The following is a 19,315-nucleotide window of genomic DNA, read 5'->3' as shown; positions in this document are numbered from 1 at the left end:
GTGGAAACAAAACTGTTCATCTCACTACTAGGATGCAAAAACAATAGTGGGCGATGGCATACCATTCCTGCCAAGGGCATACTTCCAGTGACCTAAGCACCTTCCATTTGGTCCTACCTCCTAAAGGTTCCAGTGCACCACTCAACAGTGACATCAGATTTTAGGATATTCAATATCCATATCATAACAACTTAAGGTATTAATTAATGATAGTAGGGTACACTGGTTTAATGCTATAGTTCCAGCTACTTGGAAGATTGAGTCAGGATGACTTGATTCAAGAAGTCTGAGGCCAGCTTATGTACGACAGATCTTGTCTTCAAACAGCATGTCTCATTCTAGGAAACAGGGTCTAATCAAGTTTTGCTATTTAACCAAAAAAGACACAAGACTACTAAATGTCTTATCATTTTTAATTGATTTTAATGATTATTGCTCATCTGCAAGGATTAATATTGCATTCATTAAAAATCATTCAATACAAAATGAATATTTTCCTCCCAAGTTGGTCTCCAAATGTTCCCTCTGATGCCAGACATTTTGCAGTGTCCTTTGTTACATGGCTTGACAGAGACTAGCCCTTACCTATTATTCCTATGGACACAGTAATAGATATAGGACCAGAGGGCAGATTAGAGGGCAGCAGTAACTTGGCCCCTTCCCTTAGTAGAGCTGACTAGATGGATACACTGCTGTTAGCCAAGATAAGTCCCTACTGAATGTGATGGTCTGACTGGATGGTTAAGTGCCCTAGGAAAGGGGTCTTCAAATGTTAGCATCTATAGAGAAGAAAGCATGATCACATTGGCAAGGAGCAGGAAGGGACTGGGTACAGAGAAATGGGAGATGAAAGGGAAAGACGTTTTGGCAAGATAATTGTTCCCTGCAAGGAAGGTGCAGGGTAAAAGCTTTCCGTTCTTGTATTCTGTTTTTAATGCCTGTTTCTCTGATCAGTGGAAAGAGAGAAGTAAACATTTCTAGTACCTATCATTACACATAACCCATCTTTGAAGGATCACAAGCTAGAACACGTTGAGGACTTAAAATCCTGGATAGTTATATACTTAAAGCTTGTGAGCATGAAGCTCATTTGACCATGCAGAGATATTGGCAAGCAGGTGCGTGGCCTGGGAATAACTCTCTGATTTTTAGAGGGCCTCTTGGAATTCTCTTAGATCATAAATCAGGATGTACTTTCTCCAAGTCCTCTTTAAGATCTCAGTTTATAATTTTTATTTTCTATTTTTGTGGCAAGTGTCAATCAAAAGTGGCACCATGTCTATAAAACTAACGCCAGACAAGGTCTACAGTTCTGAACAGATTACATAGTTATATTTGTTTCACCTTGGTCCAATTTATCATTCTTTCTTCCATCTATACAGACTTCCCTTCAAATAGTTTAGGTTGCAGAAGCACAGCTGCCCACAAGTTTGCTCTTAAAGGATAAACCCTAAAGATAGGGCTCAGTGTTTTATACTGAGTAATGGCTCAAGAAATCAGCCGTCAGCATAAGCTGCGTGAGGCAGAGCTGAGAAATTTTGCTTATGGCTCCAGTTCACTAATGCTATAAACTATGAGCTGGAAACATCAGAGTCTGAGACTAGTATTTTTCTAGCCTCAACTCTTCACTCTTTGCTTCAAAGGTTCAAAAGAGATGTTGGTAACTAACAACCTGAGCTGTTCCTCAGGGTTAACAATAATTTTTTTCCTTAATTAAAAGAAATAAAACAGAAATAAATGCTAAGGGACAAAATTCAACTTGCTAGAATGCAGTTTAGTTAAAACTAGAACAATGAGAGAGACTGGTGGAAGGCTGGACTACAAACCCAAGTGAACCTACTGAGTTGAACAAGCAACACATCTCTGCCAGACATGCCACCTTACACAGGAAACAGGGCTTAGAGTGTCTACGGGAAGCTGACATGCACCACCTACATCTAACCTACCTGGCTGGGAAGTACCATCCTGGCTCCTCTGAAGAAGTGAAAGAGCACTAGTTCCAGCAGCTAGGAACCGGCTCTTTTAAGGCAATTTAGACACTGTAGATTGTTCCACATAGAAGATGTCTTAGCATTTTCTGTTAATAAGGTAACTAAATACGATCAAAGTTCCCAGAAATGGTTAAAGAATCAACTTTCTGGGCAGCAGAGTTAACCCCTTTTAGTGACTTGGGTGAGAAACCTTTGACCTCAGTTTCACCTAAAGAGCTATGGAGCAAGTTCCTGTGTGGTCTGCAAAACTCAAATGATGAGATGAGAAAACAACAATGAAATGATAGAAAAAAAAAAAATCAAAAGGAAAGTAATAAGAAGAAAATAAAAGTTATCTTAAAAAATACTCTATTAGAGTTGCGTGGTTCATGTGGACTGGTCACTGTACTATGTCCATTTAGTATCTGAAAGAGAAAGACAGACATGTAAACATGCCTTCTGAGATCACCAACAGCATCTTCCCAAGCTTCCCCCCCAGCCCACACTGGGGGATTCTTTCGTGGGTTCCTTCTGAGGTGAGGCTCACCTTCTCTAAAACCTTAAGATACTTAGTTCTTTACATTTATTGGTAGATACACATTTTCTCTGACTACCTTGTTAATTTGGTTTTCTGTAGAGCTGGGGACTGAACCTCACTATACTAGGCAAGCATTCAATATTGAACAACCTAGTCATTGCCCTGCTAACCTGCTGTGGTGACCTTATACTCGTAAATATCAGACATGACACTTATCTTTACTGAAGAAACCTGGCTAAACTGGTTGGTCTAACATTGGAGAAGAACTTTTCATTGCTTTCTTTCAAGTTACCTGTAATAATTAGGTTTGAATGGCCCATTTTTGTTGAGTCCCAGATACTTTGCTTGGTCATCTGTCAGTTCTGTCAGGTGGGCATCAAATGATGGTAGGTGCAAGCTGGCAACATATTCATCTGGGAAGAGGAAAGTGGTAAGGGCAGTAGGCTTGTCAGACATGCCTTTAGGGTACAGCCCCCCCCCCCCCCCAAAAAAAAAAAAACTATTCAGGAACAGAAGAGGAACGGAACAATCCTGAAAGAAGTCACAGCTTGAAATATCTGCTTAATTGAGAAAGCTTTCAAAGCTGTATTTCTGGCAAATTATTTCTTTTAAGCATATATACTAGGCAAACAGAGGGTCATGTACCAGGTTGGCGAATGGGTGTCTTGTACTTTCCCCTCAGATTTTAGCTTCGCTTGAGTAGTTACATGGGTAACCATGTCATATACTACACCCAGATTCCTGTGGCAACCTCTTTAGCTATATTAAGCTATCGTCAAATCATGAACCATAAAAATAAATCTAATAGGCTTAAAAGAGCCTCCTGTCACTGACATGTATTTAGGATAGGGTTCCTAAAGCCACATATCTTAGACTGATGGATTCCTAAGGTACATATTTAATATTGTTCCCTAACTTTTATGACTATAATTTCTTACAACAACAACAACAACAAAACACTACACAGTAGCGACATGACTCAGCAGTTAAAAGCACTGTCTGTTCTTTTAGAAGACTCAGGTTTGATTTCCAGCACCCATGTGGCGGCACCCATCTATAAATGCAGTTCCAGGCATTTTGATACCCTCTTCTGACTTTGACAGGCAACAGGCATGCCTGTGGGCACATACACATGTAGGCAAAACACCCATACACATAAAAAATACATGACAACAACAACAAAATATCCAAAAGCAATATAAAATAAGTTAAGAAAAATTTATGTGTATGTATATATTTGGACCACATCTGTGCCTGGTGATCATTGAGCCTAGAAAAAGACACTGAGTCCCTTACCCAGTACAAAATGGTTGTGAGACACTAAATGGCTGCTGGGACCTGAGCCTGGGCTGGGTCCTCTGCAAAAGTAGCAAGTGCTCTTAACTAACAACATCTCCAATATGCAAGCTGTTTTTTTAGTGTAAAGTCAGGCATGTGACTGGCTTAAGTATGGGGTGAGTGCCAGTGTGTAGAAAGGCAAAGGACAAGACAGGCTTATGCCACATGAGCAAAGTGTAAGTGGTCACATGAAGCACAGAGGTTGGGTGGAGGTGATTTGCCAATCAAGACATTAGATGGATAATACCACTTGTTTCTGTCTCTCTCACTTTGGTCTAAGCTGTACTTAGCTGCACTGGGAAGTCTGGCAAGCTCTGGAAGGGACTTGAGAATAAGAACATCTTCCTTCCTTAGCTTGGATTCTTTCTACAATTCTGGAAACTACATAGTACTATTCTTACATTACTTCTCACAAAAACGAAGGCTCATGGTGTTCACAGAATGTCCCTGAGGCCCGGCACTAGAAGAATACTCAGAAGCCTAACTCTACAGCTAGTGCTTTAGGAAAGTCATTTTTATAAAACCATGCAGCCAACTAGGGTCAGTGCAGGCTTCAGTTCTCACTCACCCATCTTCTTAGGAAGCAAGTACACATCCTGTTTGTAGCGTCCCTCCGGGGCGTTATAAAGCTCTATCAGTGCCAATGCCTAAGGTGGGACAGAGAGCAGGAGAACCAAGCACTTCTTAGTCAAGGACATAAAATAAAACTAGATTTAAAAGTACTTTAGGATAAGCATGACCATGATCGGTCATCTGAGTGCACCCAAGGCTCTGCCCTGAGATAAAGGCTAGATGATATAAGAGAAAGTGATATTTTTGTTTAGTTTCTAACAAAACAACAAACTAAATATAACTAAGGTGGAACACTATAATTTCAGCTGTGCAGATTGCTGCACAGACACACAATCACAAATACCTCTTCAAAGGAACAATGTGAACTTTAGTAACTTAGGCCATAGAAAAGGTAATAGGTCAGTAAGAACAGACAGTACACTTATCAGAGCCCTTATCTGTGTGCGCCCACATTTCCTTCTCAGTGGAGGAAAACCAGGCATCTTGCCACATACCTGTGTTGTAGCCGTGATGGAAAGAACAAAGGTAGGAACTGTGGAGCAGCTCAAATTAAGTAAACGGCCCTGGGAAGAGAAAAGACAGGTTGAGCCACTGCCTTTCCCCGGTTCTAATGGCACCAACGTCAAGCAGACAGGAAAGACTTTATAGCTCTTTGCCCTCCACTCAGATCAGGACTGTAGGCTTTATCCTCTTTACAAATCAGTGGAAGGCTGAAACTGGCTAAGGGCTGAAAACAGTGCATGCACTTAGCAAAAAGGAGGTTTTCTTGGTGTGCTGCTCTTTCAGGGGATAGACAATTGGGAAAACACATCTTTATCCAAAGACAGAATTTACCAGAGCACAGAACTACTATCTGCACTGCTTCCCCTTCCTTACTCTGTGCATCTAGCACACGCCTGCAGTCGGCCGTGAGCGTTACCTCTGCTAGAAGGACGACCCGTTTGCCATCAGGCCAGATGACATGGTCCACCTGAGAACGTACACGCTCCCATGTTAGTTCTGGAGTGCGGAGGCTGGTCTGGAAGGAAGAACAGACAGCTGGTTGTGGCTCTAGTGAAATAAATGCAGAGGACGGCCTGGCTGTAGTGGAGAGCAGTCTTACCACGTCGATCTCCGTGTTGGAATGGCCCATATTGCACACAATGCAACTATTTTTCATTCGGTCCAAGTGCTCCCGAGTCACTACATTCTTATTTCCTAAAAGTAAAGGAGAGTGGCTGAAGAAAGAGACCCTGAGCAACAAGAACAGCCACTGTTTCCAGCAGGAACATGGAGGTGCTTGCTAACCATTAAAGAGCTCGAGCACACTGTAGAAAGATGTGTGCAGAAAATGCTTGAGCTCAATTATTTGGCCTTAAGATTGACTAATATGAAAAATCACCATGGTAAAAAGCTCTTTTGGAAAATGCTAAAAGTTCTGAGAACTCACTCTAAGGCTAACACTGAGCACAGGTCTTACCTTCTGTGTCACTTCTGAGATTTAACCTGAGAGTTAGCACTGTTCTCCATGCAGCAAAGCACTGATACTCACCTGTGCAAGTTATTACAACATCCACCTGCCGGATGACTTCATTCAGCTTCACCACCCTGAATCCATCCATGCTGGAAGAAAAGAAAGCAACACTATAAGCAAAGCAAAGTGTGCTGTGTGGCTCACGTTGACAAAACATTCTGAAATGGCCACAAAACTAGACAACAAAATCCCCTTCTGAAGAAAAAGCTAATACTCCATCCCAGAAATGGTAAATGATGAGCTATAGTGAACTACAGACTGGCTTCTGCCGGTCCCCACGAGTCTACACAGAAGAGAAAATGCCAAGAGGCCCCATAAATGGCTTCGAGTGAAGGGAGCAAAGCATCTTACTCTTCCCCAGGAGACTTCTACACAAACAGTAAAGTGAGTCATCAGCCACCGGCTCTCAGAAATACAAGGCGTGGACTTCAAGCCTAAGAGTGGTACCAGCGCTCTGTCCTTACCAGGCCTGCAGAGCACAGATGGGGTCAATTTCTGTGATGTAGACAATTGCTCCAAGGGCCTTGAGAGCAGCACAGCAGCCCTTTCCTACCTGCAGAATATAGGAAAGCCCAAGTTGCCAGATCTAAGAAGATACGATCATTGGGGCAGACAAGCTATTGAGGAGATAGGAATTAGCCTCTTTAAATCAGCATCATCCAGTGAACACTTCAGCCCCAGCTGGAGCAGAAAGGAACCCAAACTAGGCTGCAAACCTCAATTAGAGATAATTTAGCAGACAAGTCACAACAAGAGGTGGGGAGAGGGAGGCTCTGGATAATTGTTACCATTATGAAAACAAGTTCAAACAAGAACAACTGATTTATTCCATAAAAACCTGGCAAAACTCACTTCCAATGTGTCAACTCAATACCTAGCAGCCCAAGAACTTCAGTGGACCACTGCCGAAGACAATGAAACTTCCTAGGACCTAGTCCAGTTTAAAGATACTCGACTATGATGTCACTTCGTTTCTACATTACAATGCAAGCCATAAGATGGGGATAAAATGTTATTTATTCACTTAACTTTTATTTCATAAAAGGCTTTAAGTGGGAGGCAGTAATGCTGACATCAATCAATAAGACAAAACTGATAAAATATGAAAATTCAGTACACTATGCCTTTAACTCACAATTATGAAAAGGACTTTCCCACTGTTTTCAAGCACAGCATGGAAAAACATTCATCAGTGTTCCTAGTCTCCATCCCATGTTTCTCTAAAGCCTTCTAATAAGACAGAGATATGGGCCCAACTATTTACCTCACCATAGCCACACACCACCACCTGTTTCCCACCAAACATCACATCCGTGGTCCTCTTCAGGCTGTGGAAACAGACAAGGGCTCATCTCAAACATCATTTACAACTCAGTCCCTTTGTACCAAATTCAAGTGTAGGCCAGTGCCCAGGAGAAATTCAATGGAAAGCTGGCTGAGATCAGTGTGAAGTGGGCTCTTTTAATAACATGTAAAGGAGGGAGACTACAAGGGCAAGCTATAGGTACCAAACTGATACATCAAACAAATCCCACTACTAGTCCCTGCAAGTCTGAAGGTAGACATTTCAACATACCCATCCAAAATGGATTCTCGGCAGCAGTACAGGTTATCAAACTTCTGTTTGGTAACAGAATCATTGACATTCATGGCTGGAACACAGAGCTTCCCAGCTTTGGAGAGCTGATACAGCCTAAAAGGGAGAAGAAGCCACAAAACAAACACACAACTAGTTAGGTTATAAACAATAAATAGCAAGTCTGCTCCTGTCTCTTCAAGTTCCATGCTGCCCTCCTTAGTCTTATTTATGCCCAGAAGTTCTTTGGAAACGTGACTATTCTCTTGTCATCCTTCCTCAACTCATTTCCTTCTATTTTATCCTTTAATTTTGAAAGAAAAATAAAAAACTTTTCAGTTGAAGTAATTTACTGCTCTTCTGCAAAGGGAGCATTATAACCTTAGGGCAGCATTGTTCTGACTTTAAATACTCATGTCTACTTCAGGTAAACAAAGACGACAACGGTTCTGATGTGGTTTACTGTGTCTGTGAGAGCAACCACATACACTGCAATAGTCCTAGATACCATGTAGTTAGTTACTTCCTCCAGGCCAGGAGTGTATCTCCAGTTTTACTTTTTGTTGCATCACCTGTAGTTTTTCAATAGACTTTTCCCTCCATATTTAAAATATAAAAATTATAATACAACATTGAACACAAGTTTTCCAAGACACACTCCTCTCTACACCCTTACCCCCAAATAACTGTTAATTAATTACTCAGTGGAGCAAATGGGAGAGATAAAAACATGTCAATTAGAATTAAAAAAAATTCCTTCAAAATTCCTTTTATGGTCACTTTGATTTTGCAAAAGTAAAAACTCGGTTTTATCTAACGAAGATACTCCCACTTGGTTATTTTAAGTCTGAAACACAGCCCTAAAGTCTAGGAGAGACCAGAAGAATTTGATGAGGCAAGGACACAAGGGGCAGCTACTCCAGAATCTGTTACCTGTGAACACCAGTCACGCTCTCTTCCACAATGCCTCGGATCTTCTTAAACACGTTTGGATACTTCTTATAAACCCAGTGGGTTAAGTCTCCCCCATCATCCAGGATCTACAGAACAGCCAGAAGACTTCTATGGGCATTCAGGCTGCTAGAGCTAGGGGGAACTTTGAGCCCATTTTCTACACTAGTGAGAGAGCCCTGGATATTTTGAAAGAGCACTTCTTAACGCTCTGCAGAATAGGCTTAGACAGTAAAAATATAGTTAAATCTGTTGGTGTAAAATGGTTAAAAGAAATCCTAAATGAGTTCTAGGCTACAGTGGAAAGCTCTTTTTTGAGACTGGAACTTACTATGTAGCTCAGGCTAGTCTAAAATTCCTGAGCTCAAGGACTCCTGTTTCAGCCTCTCAAATGCTGGGCTTATAGGTATGAGTCATGCCCAGCTACAGTAAATAAGTATTACAAATCATGGGCTCATTTTCAGTCTAGTTGAAATAGATGGCTCCTTTGAATGCAAAAGGAGAAGTGGAGTGGGAAGAAAAGAAATAAGACTCCTACTCCAAAGAGGGACCACATCATTTCCTTCTATTTATTCTGCTGTGTTTGAGCCATGTGTCCATCTCAGCTTACCCTTCCCCCACCTTCCTATTCACTTCTCAGACCTTGCTTTCATTTCTTTTCTTTCCTTTTCTTTTCTTTCCATCCTTCCTTTCTTGCCTTCCTTTCTTTCTTATTGGTGCTGGATATTGAATCCAGGGCCTTGTGCATCTTAGATCCATACCGAGTAGGTATTGTGTTATGAACACTTTAGCAATATAGCCAGTAATAAGACCAAACACAAAGAAATATATTTAGGGAACCATGCTTTAAGGGAGAAAAGGAAATAAATCCACAGTAAAACTATGGAGTGGACGTGAATGATTACCATGTTAGCCTGCCACCCATCCATGTTGACACAGCGGTCAATGCACCACCAGAAATCATCTTCGGACTCGCCCTTCCACGCAAACACTGCGACTCCTACGGAGACAGAAATGCATCAGTTAATGTTGCTTCTCATGCACACATCAGTACCAACTTCTGAGATCCATATGAAGAATGAAAGGGAAAAGAAACAATTCCGAAGAGGGAAAACTTAAAGAATAAAAGTCAAAATAGTACTTTTTAGTTCAGAAATTACTTCAGTTAAGAAATTAGGAGATTTCTGTATTAAAAAATATCTTGGGAGTCATAAAATATTGCTGTCTTTTAGGTCAATTTTATACTCTATGCTGCATCTTAAGGAGGCAAAGTGAAGTATGTAAAAACAAAGTTGCTAGAGCACTCTAGGAACACCAACACTAGACACTCTAGACACCAACACATGTCGCAGAATAATTTAAACATCCGATTCTAGGAAAATGAATAAGTAAAATCATGTGGCCATATGAATGAATGATGTGGTCACTTTTGTTTTGTTTTGTTGGTTTTTCGAGACAGGGTTTCTCTGTGTAGCCCTGGCTGTCCTGGAACTCACTCTGTAGACCAGGTTGGCCTCAAACTCAGAAATCCACCTGCCTCTGCCTCCCAAGTGCTGGGATTAAAGGCGTGCGCCACCACCGCCCGGCGATGTGGTCACTTTTCAGTGACATGATAAATTCCTTCTCAAAATGGAATGTTTCAGTTATAAAAAAATGTGTATATACTAAAATTTGGTTTACCAATGTATAAAGAGAAGCTTGTCAAATCTTTTTTTTTTTTTTAATTTCTTAAATCTTCTACAATAAACAGCTACTAGAAATGAATTAAACAAAGTCTATTCTGTAACTTTCTCAAGATCCTAGAAGGTGTAAGGTCCTCAGACCAACTTCAAGGTGATGTGCTTTTGAACATTTTGACAATAAAAATTATTTTATTTTTAATTAAAACTTATAGCACATACATTTTAGTATACTACAAAATGCCAAATAATCCATTAACTATCAATATAAAAGACACTACTTACAGTGTTCTCTCAAAATTGATTAAGACTTTTGGGGAGAAGAGGCCAGCTGAGCTCACATTTACTATTCTTCCTTCATTCATTTAACATTAGAATTGAGTATTTCCTTAGGTGTTTGTGGTTTTTGTTTTAAAGTATACCTCGGTTTTAGTATATATTTCTTCATGTTCTCTTCACCCCGTCATGATAATGGGGATCGAATTCACTGTTGCGCTGCATGTCAGGGAATTACTCCACCATTAAGCTTTATATCCAGGCTCTGTTGTTTTAAGACTGCCCAAATTTATAGACCCCAGATATACAAGGTATAATGACAATTCTGTTGTGTTTTATTTAATTACTTGAGGCAAAGTTGGTAGAAAAAAAATGGAACTCACCAGCCTCAGCCAGTGCTGCAGCTACTTCATTCTGAGTTGAATAGATGTTGCAGGCAGACCAACGGCACTGAGCTCCCAGGGCACAAAGGGTCTCAATTAATACCTATGGATGTACGGAAAGATGAGTGAAGAAAGTGGGGCTACCCAGGAGCAAGGGACAAATGTCAACCAGAGGACAGTATCTCTAACATCACAGAGCTGACCCGGCACTAGAGAAGCACACAAAGGTACAAGTCACACAAAAGTAACTGTGTGGCACAGTTACTTATCTAGGCCTGAAAGACATGTTCCTAAAAGTCTTTAAACATTTTTATAGCAATCATTTTACACCCCCCGGGTCAGATAGGTAGGAAGAAAAGGCATGTTCATTCATCTGTCTGCCTGTCTACGGTTTTTAAGACAGTTTCTCTGTGTAGTCCTGGCTGGACTCAAACTCACTCTGTAGATCAGGCTGCCCTCCATCCAACTCACAGAGATCCGTCCGCTCCTTTGCCACCACTGCCTGGGATGGCATGTTTATTTGCCACCACTGCCTGGGATGGCATGTTTATTTTAATAAAAAGTTTTCTTCCCCATATGTCAAGTCCCTCTATTTTCTTCCAACAAACTCACCGCTGTCTGGGCCGTGATGTGTGTACAGCCCACTATTTTAGCACCAGCCAAAGGCTTCTCTCCCTGAGCACGTTTCCTGAGTGAAATCAGAGCAGACATGTCTGTGGAAGAACAGAGGATCTGAGCCAGGTCCACACTACCAACACCATTCGCTCCTGCCCAGCCACGAGCAGTGTTAGGTCTGCTGACCCACGGGGAAATGGGGTAGAAAATGTCAAACATATTTCCCTCATGACTAGATGTTTCACCAATGGAGTAACTGGAGGTTATGATGTAAGTACAATTGGCGGGTCTTGCTTCTGCTTTATACATACAAAGGCCTGAGCAGAGAAAGAATTAAACTTTCAAAACTGGCCAAAATGAACAGACTTCCATATGTCTTCATCAGTCCAGGAGGGATGACTTTGAACTCAGTGGAAGACATTTCTATTTTTCTCTATTATCTTACCTGAGCCTGTCAAGATAGGAGTATGAAACACAACTTCAACATGAAAAAAACCAAAACACAGAAGAGCAGAGACCCTTGGAGTAGTGTAGAGGAAGAGAGAAATTAAGATGCAGTTGACTGTCAGTCACTGTATTCCGTTCCAGCTGAGGGAGTCTAGGACTTAATGAGACCCCAGGCTACCACAACCTTAGGTGAGAAACCTATCATATCACCTGCTTCTGGGAAATCTGGGTCTCTGGTATTGGCAGCTAGAAAAATATCCCACACAACTAACCACTATGTTATGATCCAACACTTGCTGACTATGCACTGTAGACCTGTGAGTATGGTGTCATGATGAGGAGAACAGAAACCACTCTGTAATTACCATACACTGGGAACAGGAAAAAAAAGAAAGAAAGAAAACAAAACAAAACACACCCAAGAATCCTAAGGCTCAGTTTCCATATAGAGAGAAGTGTTTATCCAAAGTGTGAGAAACTCTTTTCCAGGACACTTAAATTGTCCAGGTCCTGATAAGCAGTGCAAAGGTGCTTCTGGCCCTCGGCTCACTTCCTCCTTTACCTTGCTCTGCAATCTCAATCTCCCGGCGTCCAAACTCTGCCTGCTTGATGTTCTTCACACAGAAATTGCTGCTGCCCTTCGAGTTGGTTTGCTGCTTCTCTCGGGGGGAAACCTCATCATCAGAGCTATCTGTATAGGATGCAGCTAGAGACAGCAAAGAAACAGGGAGAGAAAAACCTCAATGGCCCAAACTCCACTGAGTACAGTCCCCAGGGGACTGTGATTTAAGTGAAGCGAACACTTTTAATTGCAGGTCCCTTTTACGTCATCAGTTCTGTTCCTCCAGGCTCTAAGAGCTGGTGTGAATGAAACTGTATGCTTAGCACTGCAGCTTTTTCACTCACTCACCCTAGGATACTTTGCCAGCAGTGTGTGTGACAGAGAAGTATGAAGCCTAATCCTGTACCACCTGTGGTGATCCTCCATTACAGTTACTTGGCTCCTCTGGACTGTAAGAATGGAGTAACAGTGATAAGGAATGCCATTTCTATAGACCACTGGTTCTCAGCTTACACACCTATCAGAATGATCTGCTTGTTGAAGTATAGATTGCTAGGTTCCTGGCAAAGTTAGCATTTGGCAGGTCTTGGGAGGTACTCAAGGTGGCATTTCCAACAGGTTCCCAAGTACTGCTCCTGAGAACCACTATTATAAAGAAAATAAATACAGGTAAGAGCAATTCCTAAGGGATTTTATACCAGGTTGTGCTCAAGGAATACAGAAAAAGACAGAAAACAACCAGATCTTTCTCACAGCTATGGGGGAAAAAATCTGTCAAGAAGATAAACTGAGATAAAAAGCATGTAAAATTTAAATCCATTCTTCAGATGAATATGCAGTTGGCTCTACAGTCATGCATTACTTCTCCAGTCTCTTTTTTCCTCTCTGAACTGGATGTGTCCCTGGTCACTGCACTAAGGCTCTCTTATTGACTGTCCTCCCAAAAGACAGAAGTACAGTCAACACACACTAGGAAAGACCATCTTCTCCACGCTAACAAGTCAGCTCCAGTCTAGGCTTTACACGTTCTAATGGGTTTCTGTAAGATGACCATCAAGACCTCTGAGAACTTCACTTCCTCCATCTGTTTTCCTTGCAAAGCTCAATCTTCCCACATGAAATCCCCTCTCTGTTTACCTCTAAGTGCTCTGTTCATCCCACTCTCATTTAGTTTGTCGCTTCAGATAGCTTTTCATTTCTGTTAGCCATCTTATTTGGGACTGTTTCTTGCATGCTTCAGCTCCACAGAATCTATATAACCGTTTATTTCAGTTTACCCTGCTTACCTTCATTTGTTCTTGTTTGCCTATCCTGCCTATACTGGTTGGATTATCATTGTCAGAGAAGAGATACAATTTTCTTTGATAATTTTTTTTTACATTCCTTAAACCTCACAACCAGCCCTTGAAATTTAATAAAAACATGCAAATAATACTGGTAAGAAACAGTGAAGGGCTTGTCATTCCAATCCTCATTAACATTATAGCCTTTCCTCTTTAACTATCTCTTCTGTTGAATGATGAAGTTGTTTAGTCCTCTCTAAATGTTTTCCTCAGTTCCCTTTCTAAGACTCAGAAGCTTCTGTGACTGTGTCTGCACACAGGGAAGTCAGAGAGGCCAACCTCAGTTCACCTCAGGTGCCACAGGTCATCCCCAGACCGGGAGCTCACTGATTAGGTTAGGACAGGCAGCTGGTCAGCCAGTTAATCTAGAAATCTGCTTGTTTTCCCAGTACTGGGATTGCAAGAATGTATCCCCCCTCCCCACCTAGCTTTTATTTTTCTTTTTATCATTATTATTTAATTGGCTATTTTCTTTATTTGCATTTCAAATGTTTTCCCCTTTCCAGGTCTCCCCTTCGGAAACACCCTATCCCATCCCCCCAACCCACCCATCCACTCCTGTCTTCCCACCCTGGCACTCCCCTACACTGGGGCATTGAACGCCCTCAGGCCCAAGGGCCTCTCCTCCCACTGATGTCCAACAAAGCCATCCTCTGCCACATATGCAGCCAGTGCCATGGGTCCCTCCATGTGTATTCTTTGGTTGCCCACCCAGCTTTTTAAGTGGCCAGAACTCAGGTCCTTATGCCTGCAGAGTAAGGACTTTACTGAGTCATCTCAGCCTCTAAACAGCCTTTCTAGTTATTTCTTACTACCTTCTCTGTGGCTGAGATAGGCACAATTTAACCAGAACAAAGACTTGACTTACTACAGATGGTTAAGACAGGAGGGGAGGGAAACAGCTGGAGTCACATTACAATAGTTTATATCTTCCCATTCCAGAAATTAACAGGGAAAGGCATGTTAACATAAAGGGTAATCTTATAAATAAAAGGAGACAAAAATACAAATTTTATTGTCATAATTCAAGCTGTTTTAGCAACAAAAAGAAAAACATGGGTGGAAGGGTATGTTTTATGCAAATAACTTATGTTTAAAAGTACATTTCTTTTTACATGCCAGTTCTGAAAGCAAAAATACCACTGATTCTTCCCCCTTGCAAATGTGGATACAGGAACTCCCCAGTGCCACTAACTAGGCAATGGTCACAGACCACACAGAAAACAGCCTGGGAAAGAACATCTTAACAAAAGCATCCTCAGCTACAAGTCTTGCTGGGAATGATTCTCACATTCTAAGTATTAGTGAAGAGCACCAGTGAATAAGACGGGACACAGAGGGGACATGAAAGTCACACCTACCTGAACTGTAGCTGTCTGTGGAGGATTGTGAGATGGAACGAGACAAAGATCTCCGGCCAGTCTTAGTAGGGAATTTGGTGAACTCTTGCATGTCATCAGCAAACTGGATTTGCTACAAGAGAAAGGTAAGAAGCTGAAAACTTAGTACACAGGAACTGTATGGATCTTATTTATCATGTGCAGGTACCAAGGCACACAGAAGTCAGAGGGCAAACTGTGGGAGTCTGCTCTCTCTTTACCACATGAGTCCTGGAGATAGAACTTAGTTGTCAGCCTTGGAGGCAGGCATCTTCACCCTTGGAACCATCTTGCTATACCAAAACTTTTCCTTTTCCAAAGCCATACACTAATTTTTCTAAAATTCAGCATCACCATGTGGTTCTTACTGTGGCAGTAACTCTCATCTGAAGGGCAGGGAAGACGCTGCTTTCTGAACTCTGTTACAACTATTGTCTTGGGCTGGCTCAGCAGTTAAGAGCACTCACTGCTCTCCCAGAGGTCCTGAGTTCAATTCCCAATAACCATATGGTGGCTCACAACTATCTGTAATAGAATCTGATATGCCCTTCTGGTATGTCTGAAGACAGAGACAATGTACTCATATAAATAAAATAAATCTTAAAAAACAAACAAACAAAACCAAAAAAAACTACTGTCTCTTTCCAGTTATTTTAGGAAGACCTAGGCTGGGGGGAGGGGGGGTAGAAGACAATTCTTGAAAAGCCATTTATTTTAGTAACTATCCAATTTTACTAAATTTTCTCCCTTCTCTTTTATCTCTTACTAAATTTTCTCCCTTCTCTTTTATCTTGCTTTTACACACTAACACTAAACTCTTTATCCTTTCACCCAATTCTATCAGAAACAGATATGATCTCACACCTGGTTCTCCCGTAGCATATTCTTCCTCTGAATCTGGTTATGACTTTGCTTTTGAATGGTATGTCTAGCAATCGCTAAACACATTACAGCCAGCTATGTTGTCTCTAATTTATAAAACCAATGTATTATCCCTAGAGTTCTGTAGCACCCGTAAAATTTTTAAAAATCAGAGTGTACGGATGAACAGAAGTTTTAAAATGAGCACCAAATTCTCCATTAATTACATTCTAAAAGAAGAAAATTTGACAAGTTTTAAAGGTCTTTGTAGGTAGAATAAATTAGAACTAGGTATTTGCAGTTTTATATTTGCAGAATATATATTTTTTAATGACAAGATCTTTTAAAAGACCTAAGCTAGGGGCTGGCGAGATGGCTCAGTGGTAAAAAGCGCCGACTGCTCTTCCAAAAGTCCTGAGTTCAAATCCCAGCAACCACATCCGTAACGAAATCTGATGCCCTCTTCTGGAGTATCTGAGGACAGCTACAATGTACTTACATATAATAAATAAATAAATCTTAAAAAAAAAAAAAAAAAAAAGACCTAGACTAGCTCAGAACTCACAATTCTCCTTCTCCTGTATCAGTCCATTAGAACTTGAGTGTTAGGGCTATATGTATGTGTCACCATGTCTACATGGTAGAATACTTGGACCACTGGCTTTAATAAATTGAAAATAGTTTGTAATCAGTATTATTTGTAAACAGAGTAATATGTAAAAATATGGAATTGCCGGGCGTGGTGGCGCACGCCTTTAATCCCAGCACTTGGGAGGCAGAGGCAGGCGGATTTCTGAGTTCGAGGTCAGCCTGGTCTACAAAGTGAGTTCCAGGACAGCCAGGGCTATACAGAGAAACCCTGTCTCGAAAAAACAAAACAAAACAAAAAAAAAAAAAATATGGAATTATATGGCTTAAACCAGTGGTTCTGAACCTTCCTACTTTCTAGACCCTATAATATAGTTCCTCATTTGTGGTGACTCCCAAACATAAAATTGTATTCGTTATGTAAGTAATTTTGGAGACAGAAGTTTGGCAAATGGGTCTCAATGCACAGGTTGAGAATCACTGGCTTAAACCTTTCCTCTTGAACTCTCACATGAATTCTGATGACCTCTTTCTACAAAATTTGAGATAAAACCCACATTCCTGAAAAAGAGTATAAATTGAGAACCTGGATTCAGACTCAGAGCTCTGAAAAGGTTCCTATGGAGAAACTATTAAATTATATTGTTAGCAAATAGTATCAATGGAACTGTATACTATCATAGGTGAAAAGTTTTTCTGCGTAATACAAATGGCCCAGTCATCAACACTTTCAAGCTAGAATGAGTAAACCAGGAACTGGGGTAATAGTTCAGTGGTTAAAAGCACTGGATGCTTTCCCAGAGTACCTGAGTTCTATCCCCAGCCCCAAATATGGCAGCTCACAACTGTCTATAACTCGAGCCTAAGAAGACCCGACTCCCTTCTCTGGCCTTTGAAGGTACTGAACTCATGCTGTGCACATACATGCAGACAGGCAAATCATCCATATACACAAAATGATACATTTTAAAAAGTAGACTCTACATTGGCTACAGCTGCACAATCCTCCTCTCCCAACACATACATTCTCTGCTGGGGTGGCACTCCAGCCTAAGAACCAAGCTTTGGTTTGTAGCTCTGGAATCAATCGGCAGTTAGAATGAACAAATGAAAAACAGAACTGGTAGGACTCTACAGTCATAAAGTAGCAAACAAGGGGACACTGGCTTGTACTGAACTTCCTATTCAGCATGGTTCCCACTAAGCACAAGCGCAGAGGACAGAATCAAATAGCAGACCAGAGACAGAAACCTGCGTGTTTACAACTCATCTCGGTTCACCATCTAACTGTGGAAGTTCTTCTTCAGGCAACTCTGACACAGAAAGGGAGAGCCTGTTTTATTAAGTCTGAAAACAGACACTGAAGACATAAAGAAGAACTACATACCCCCAGAGCAGGTCAGGGCCTCACACATGCAGGAAGGTATTTAATAAACATCTGCAGAATAAGTAAACCTTTAAAACTCCTTTCTCGTACAATATTAAGTCAAGCTTCAAAGACAAGTGACAATCACAACCCAAGCTGAGCCACATATATCATTTCAGACTATGATTAACAAATATCATCATGAAGTCCAAGATATTTTACTTTAAATGTTAAAACTCTAACTTTAAGTACTTCAAATGCATAGCTGCATTTCAAAAAGAAAAGCAAACAAAAACCTAAATCCTTCTAAATAGGATTTCCAATTACATGTTCACTACTTCTTCAATAGGCAAGATGTAAATCAAGGAGAGATGACCAATTTCAACCTAATATGCAGATACTTTGGTAGTGAAAAAAATATAGTCAAGAGCTTCTTAGTGGCTCGTAACAGCTCCAGAGGCAGCACTTCCTCCACAGGGCTCCCTGCTGCTGGCATGGGCAGCCTGTTCGGAAGTGCTCCCTTCTCCTGGCTGTTAGATTCCCTCTCCTCCTCCTCCCCTCCTCCTCCTCCTCCTCCTCCTCCTCCTCCTTCTTCTTCTTCTTCTTCTTTTTTTTTTTCCAAAAGGTTCTGGGCATGATTCCAGATACCACCTACGTTGCAGTGAGGTGGGGGAAGGCACTTCAGTAACACTTGCAGATTTTTAGATAAAAAACATAGAGAAGCAGTTGTAGCAAGTTAGAAATATTTCTTCAGCAACTGGAGATTAACAGACATAATCTCTCCTTGTATTAATAAAGCTTATCAGCGGTCTAAAGCTTAGCAAAATCTTTCCCATCTAAAAATAGTAGGCTATGGCAAGTACCTTACTACTATGTGCAGTGCTCCTAACACCCCATCTCTCAAATAATAGATCTTGTCCACATTTGAAGTAGGCAGTGTTAACTCAAGTACTGGCATAGTGGATAGCTGTCTATAAGGTGGTCCAGCAGCACATAGATGCATGATATCCTTGTCTTCTCTGCTACCCTGAACTATAAGCCGCAGAGCCTCGTCTCACAACAGCTGCTTCAGAATGCCATGGCTCTGCCAGTTTCCCCCAGGAGTCTAACTCTACAGGTTCTTTCCAGCTAGCAGCTGTTCCTCCCTTGGTGGAAAGAATCTTTGCATGCTGTTCACCTTTATGCTGTAAATAAGGATACTGCTGCCAAAATCAACTTCTGGTTTCTAGTGAAACCAGATCTAATAGCAGCTTTCTGTTTGGGTTAAATTCAGTGTAGTTAAGTGGAAAAATATGGTCATTTGGATAAAAGAAAACCCAAAGACAATTGCAAAAGCATGGTTTGTATTACTTCTTAT

General features: G+C 41.1%; 1 protein-coding gene across 1 annotated transcript in view; it reads right to left on the bottom strand.

Moving 5' to 3' along the window:
- Nucleotides 1–399: 399 nt before the first annotated feature.
- Nucleotides 400–19,315, bottom strand: part of Ahcyl1 (adenosylhomocysteinase like 1) — a 33,947-nt gene continuing 15,031 nt past the window's right edge. Inside the window, 16 exon segments of the mRNA XM_085835580.1 lie at nt 400–2,389; nt 2,391–2,395; nt 4,415–4,493; nt 4,914–4,982; nt 5,339–5,437; nt 5,522–5,616; nt 5,951–6,021; nt 6,397–6,485; nt 7,197–7,260; nt 7,509–7,625; nt 8,442–8,548; nt 9,365–9,459; nt 10,798–10,900; nt 11,410–11,510; nt 12,422–12,565; nt 15,126–15,237. Of these exon segments, the coding sequence (XP_085691706.1) occupies nt 2,291–2,389; nt 2,391–2,395; nt 4,415–4,493; nt 4,914–4,982; nt 5,339–5,437; nt 5,522–5,616; nt 5,951–6,021; nt 6,397–6,485; nt 7,197–7,260; nt 7,509–7,625; nt 8,442–8,548; nt 9,365–9,459; nt 10,798–10,900; nt 11,410–11,510; nt 12,422–12,565; nt 15,126–15,237 (1,449 nt within the window). The 3' untranslated portion in view covers nt 400–2,290.

Source organism: Mus caroli, unplaced genomic scaffold, assembly GCF_978045245.1.
Source record: "Mus caroli unplaced genomic scaffold, Mus_caroli_1 scaffold_3, whole genome shotgun sequence".
Classification (NCBI taxonomy): domain Eukaryota; kingdom Metazoa; phylum Chordata; class Mammalia; order Rodentia; family Muridae; genus Mus; species Mus caroli.
The sequence above is the reverse complement of the archived record's forward strand: the minus strand, read 5'-3'. Positions and strand labels throughout refer to the sequence as shown.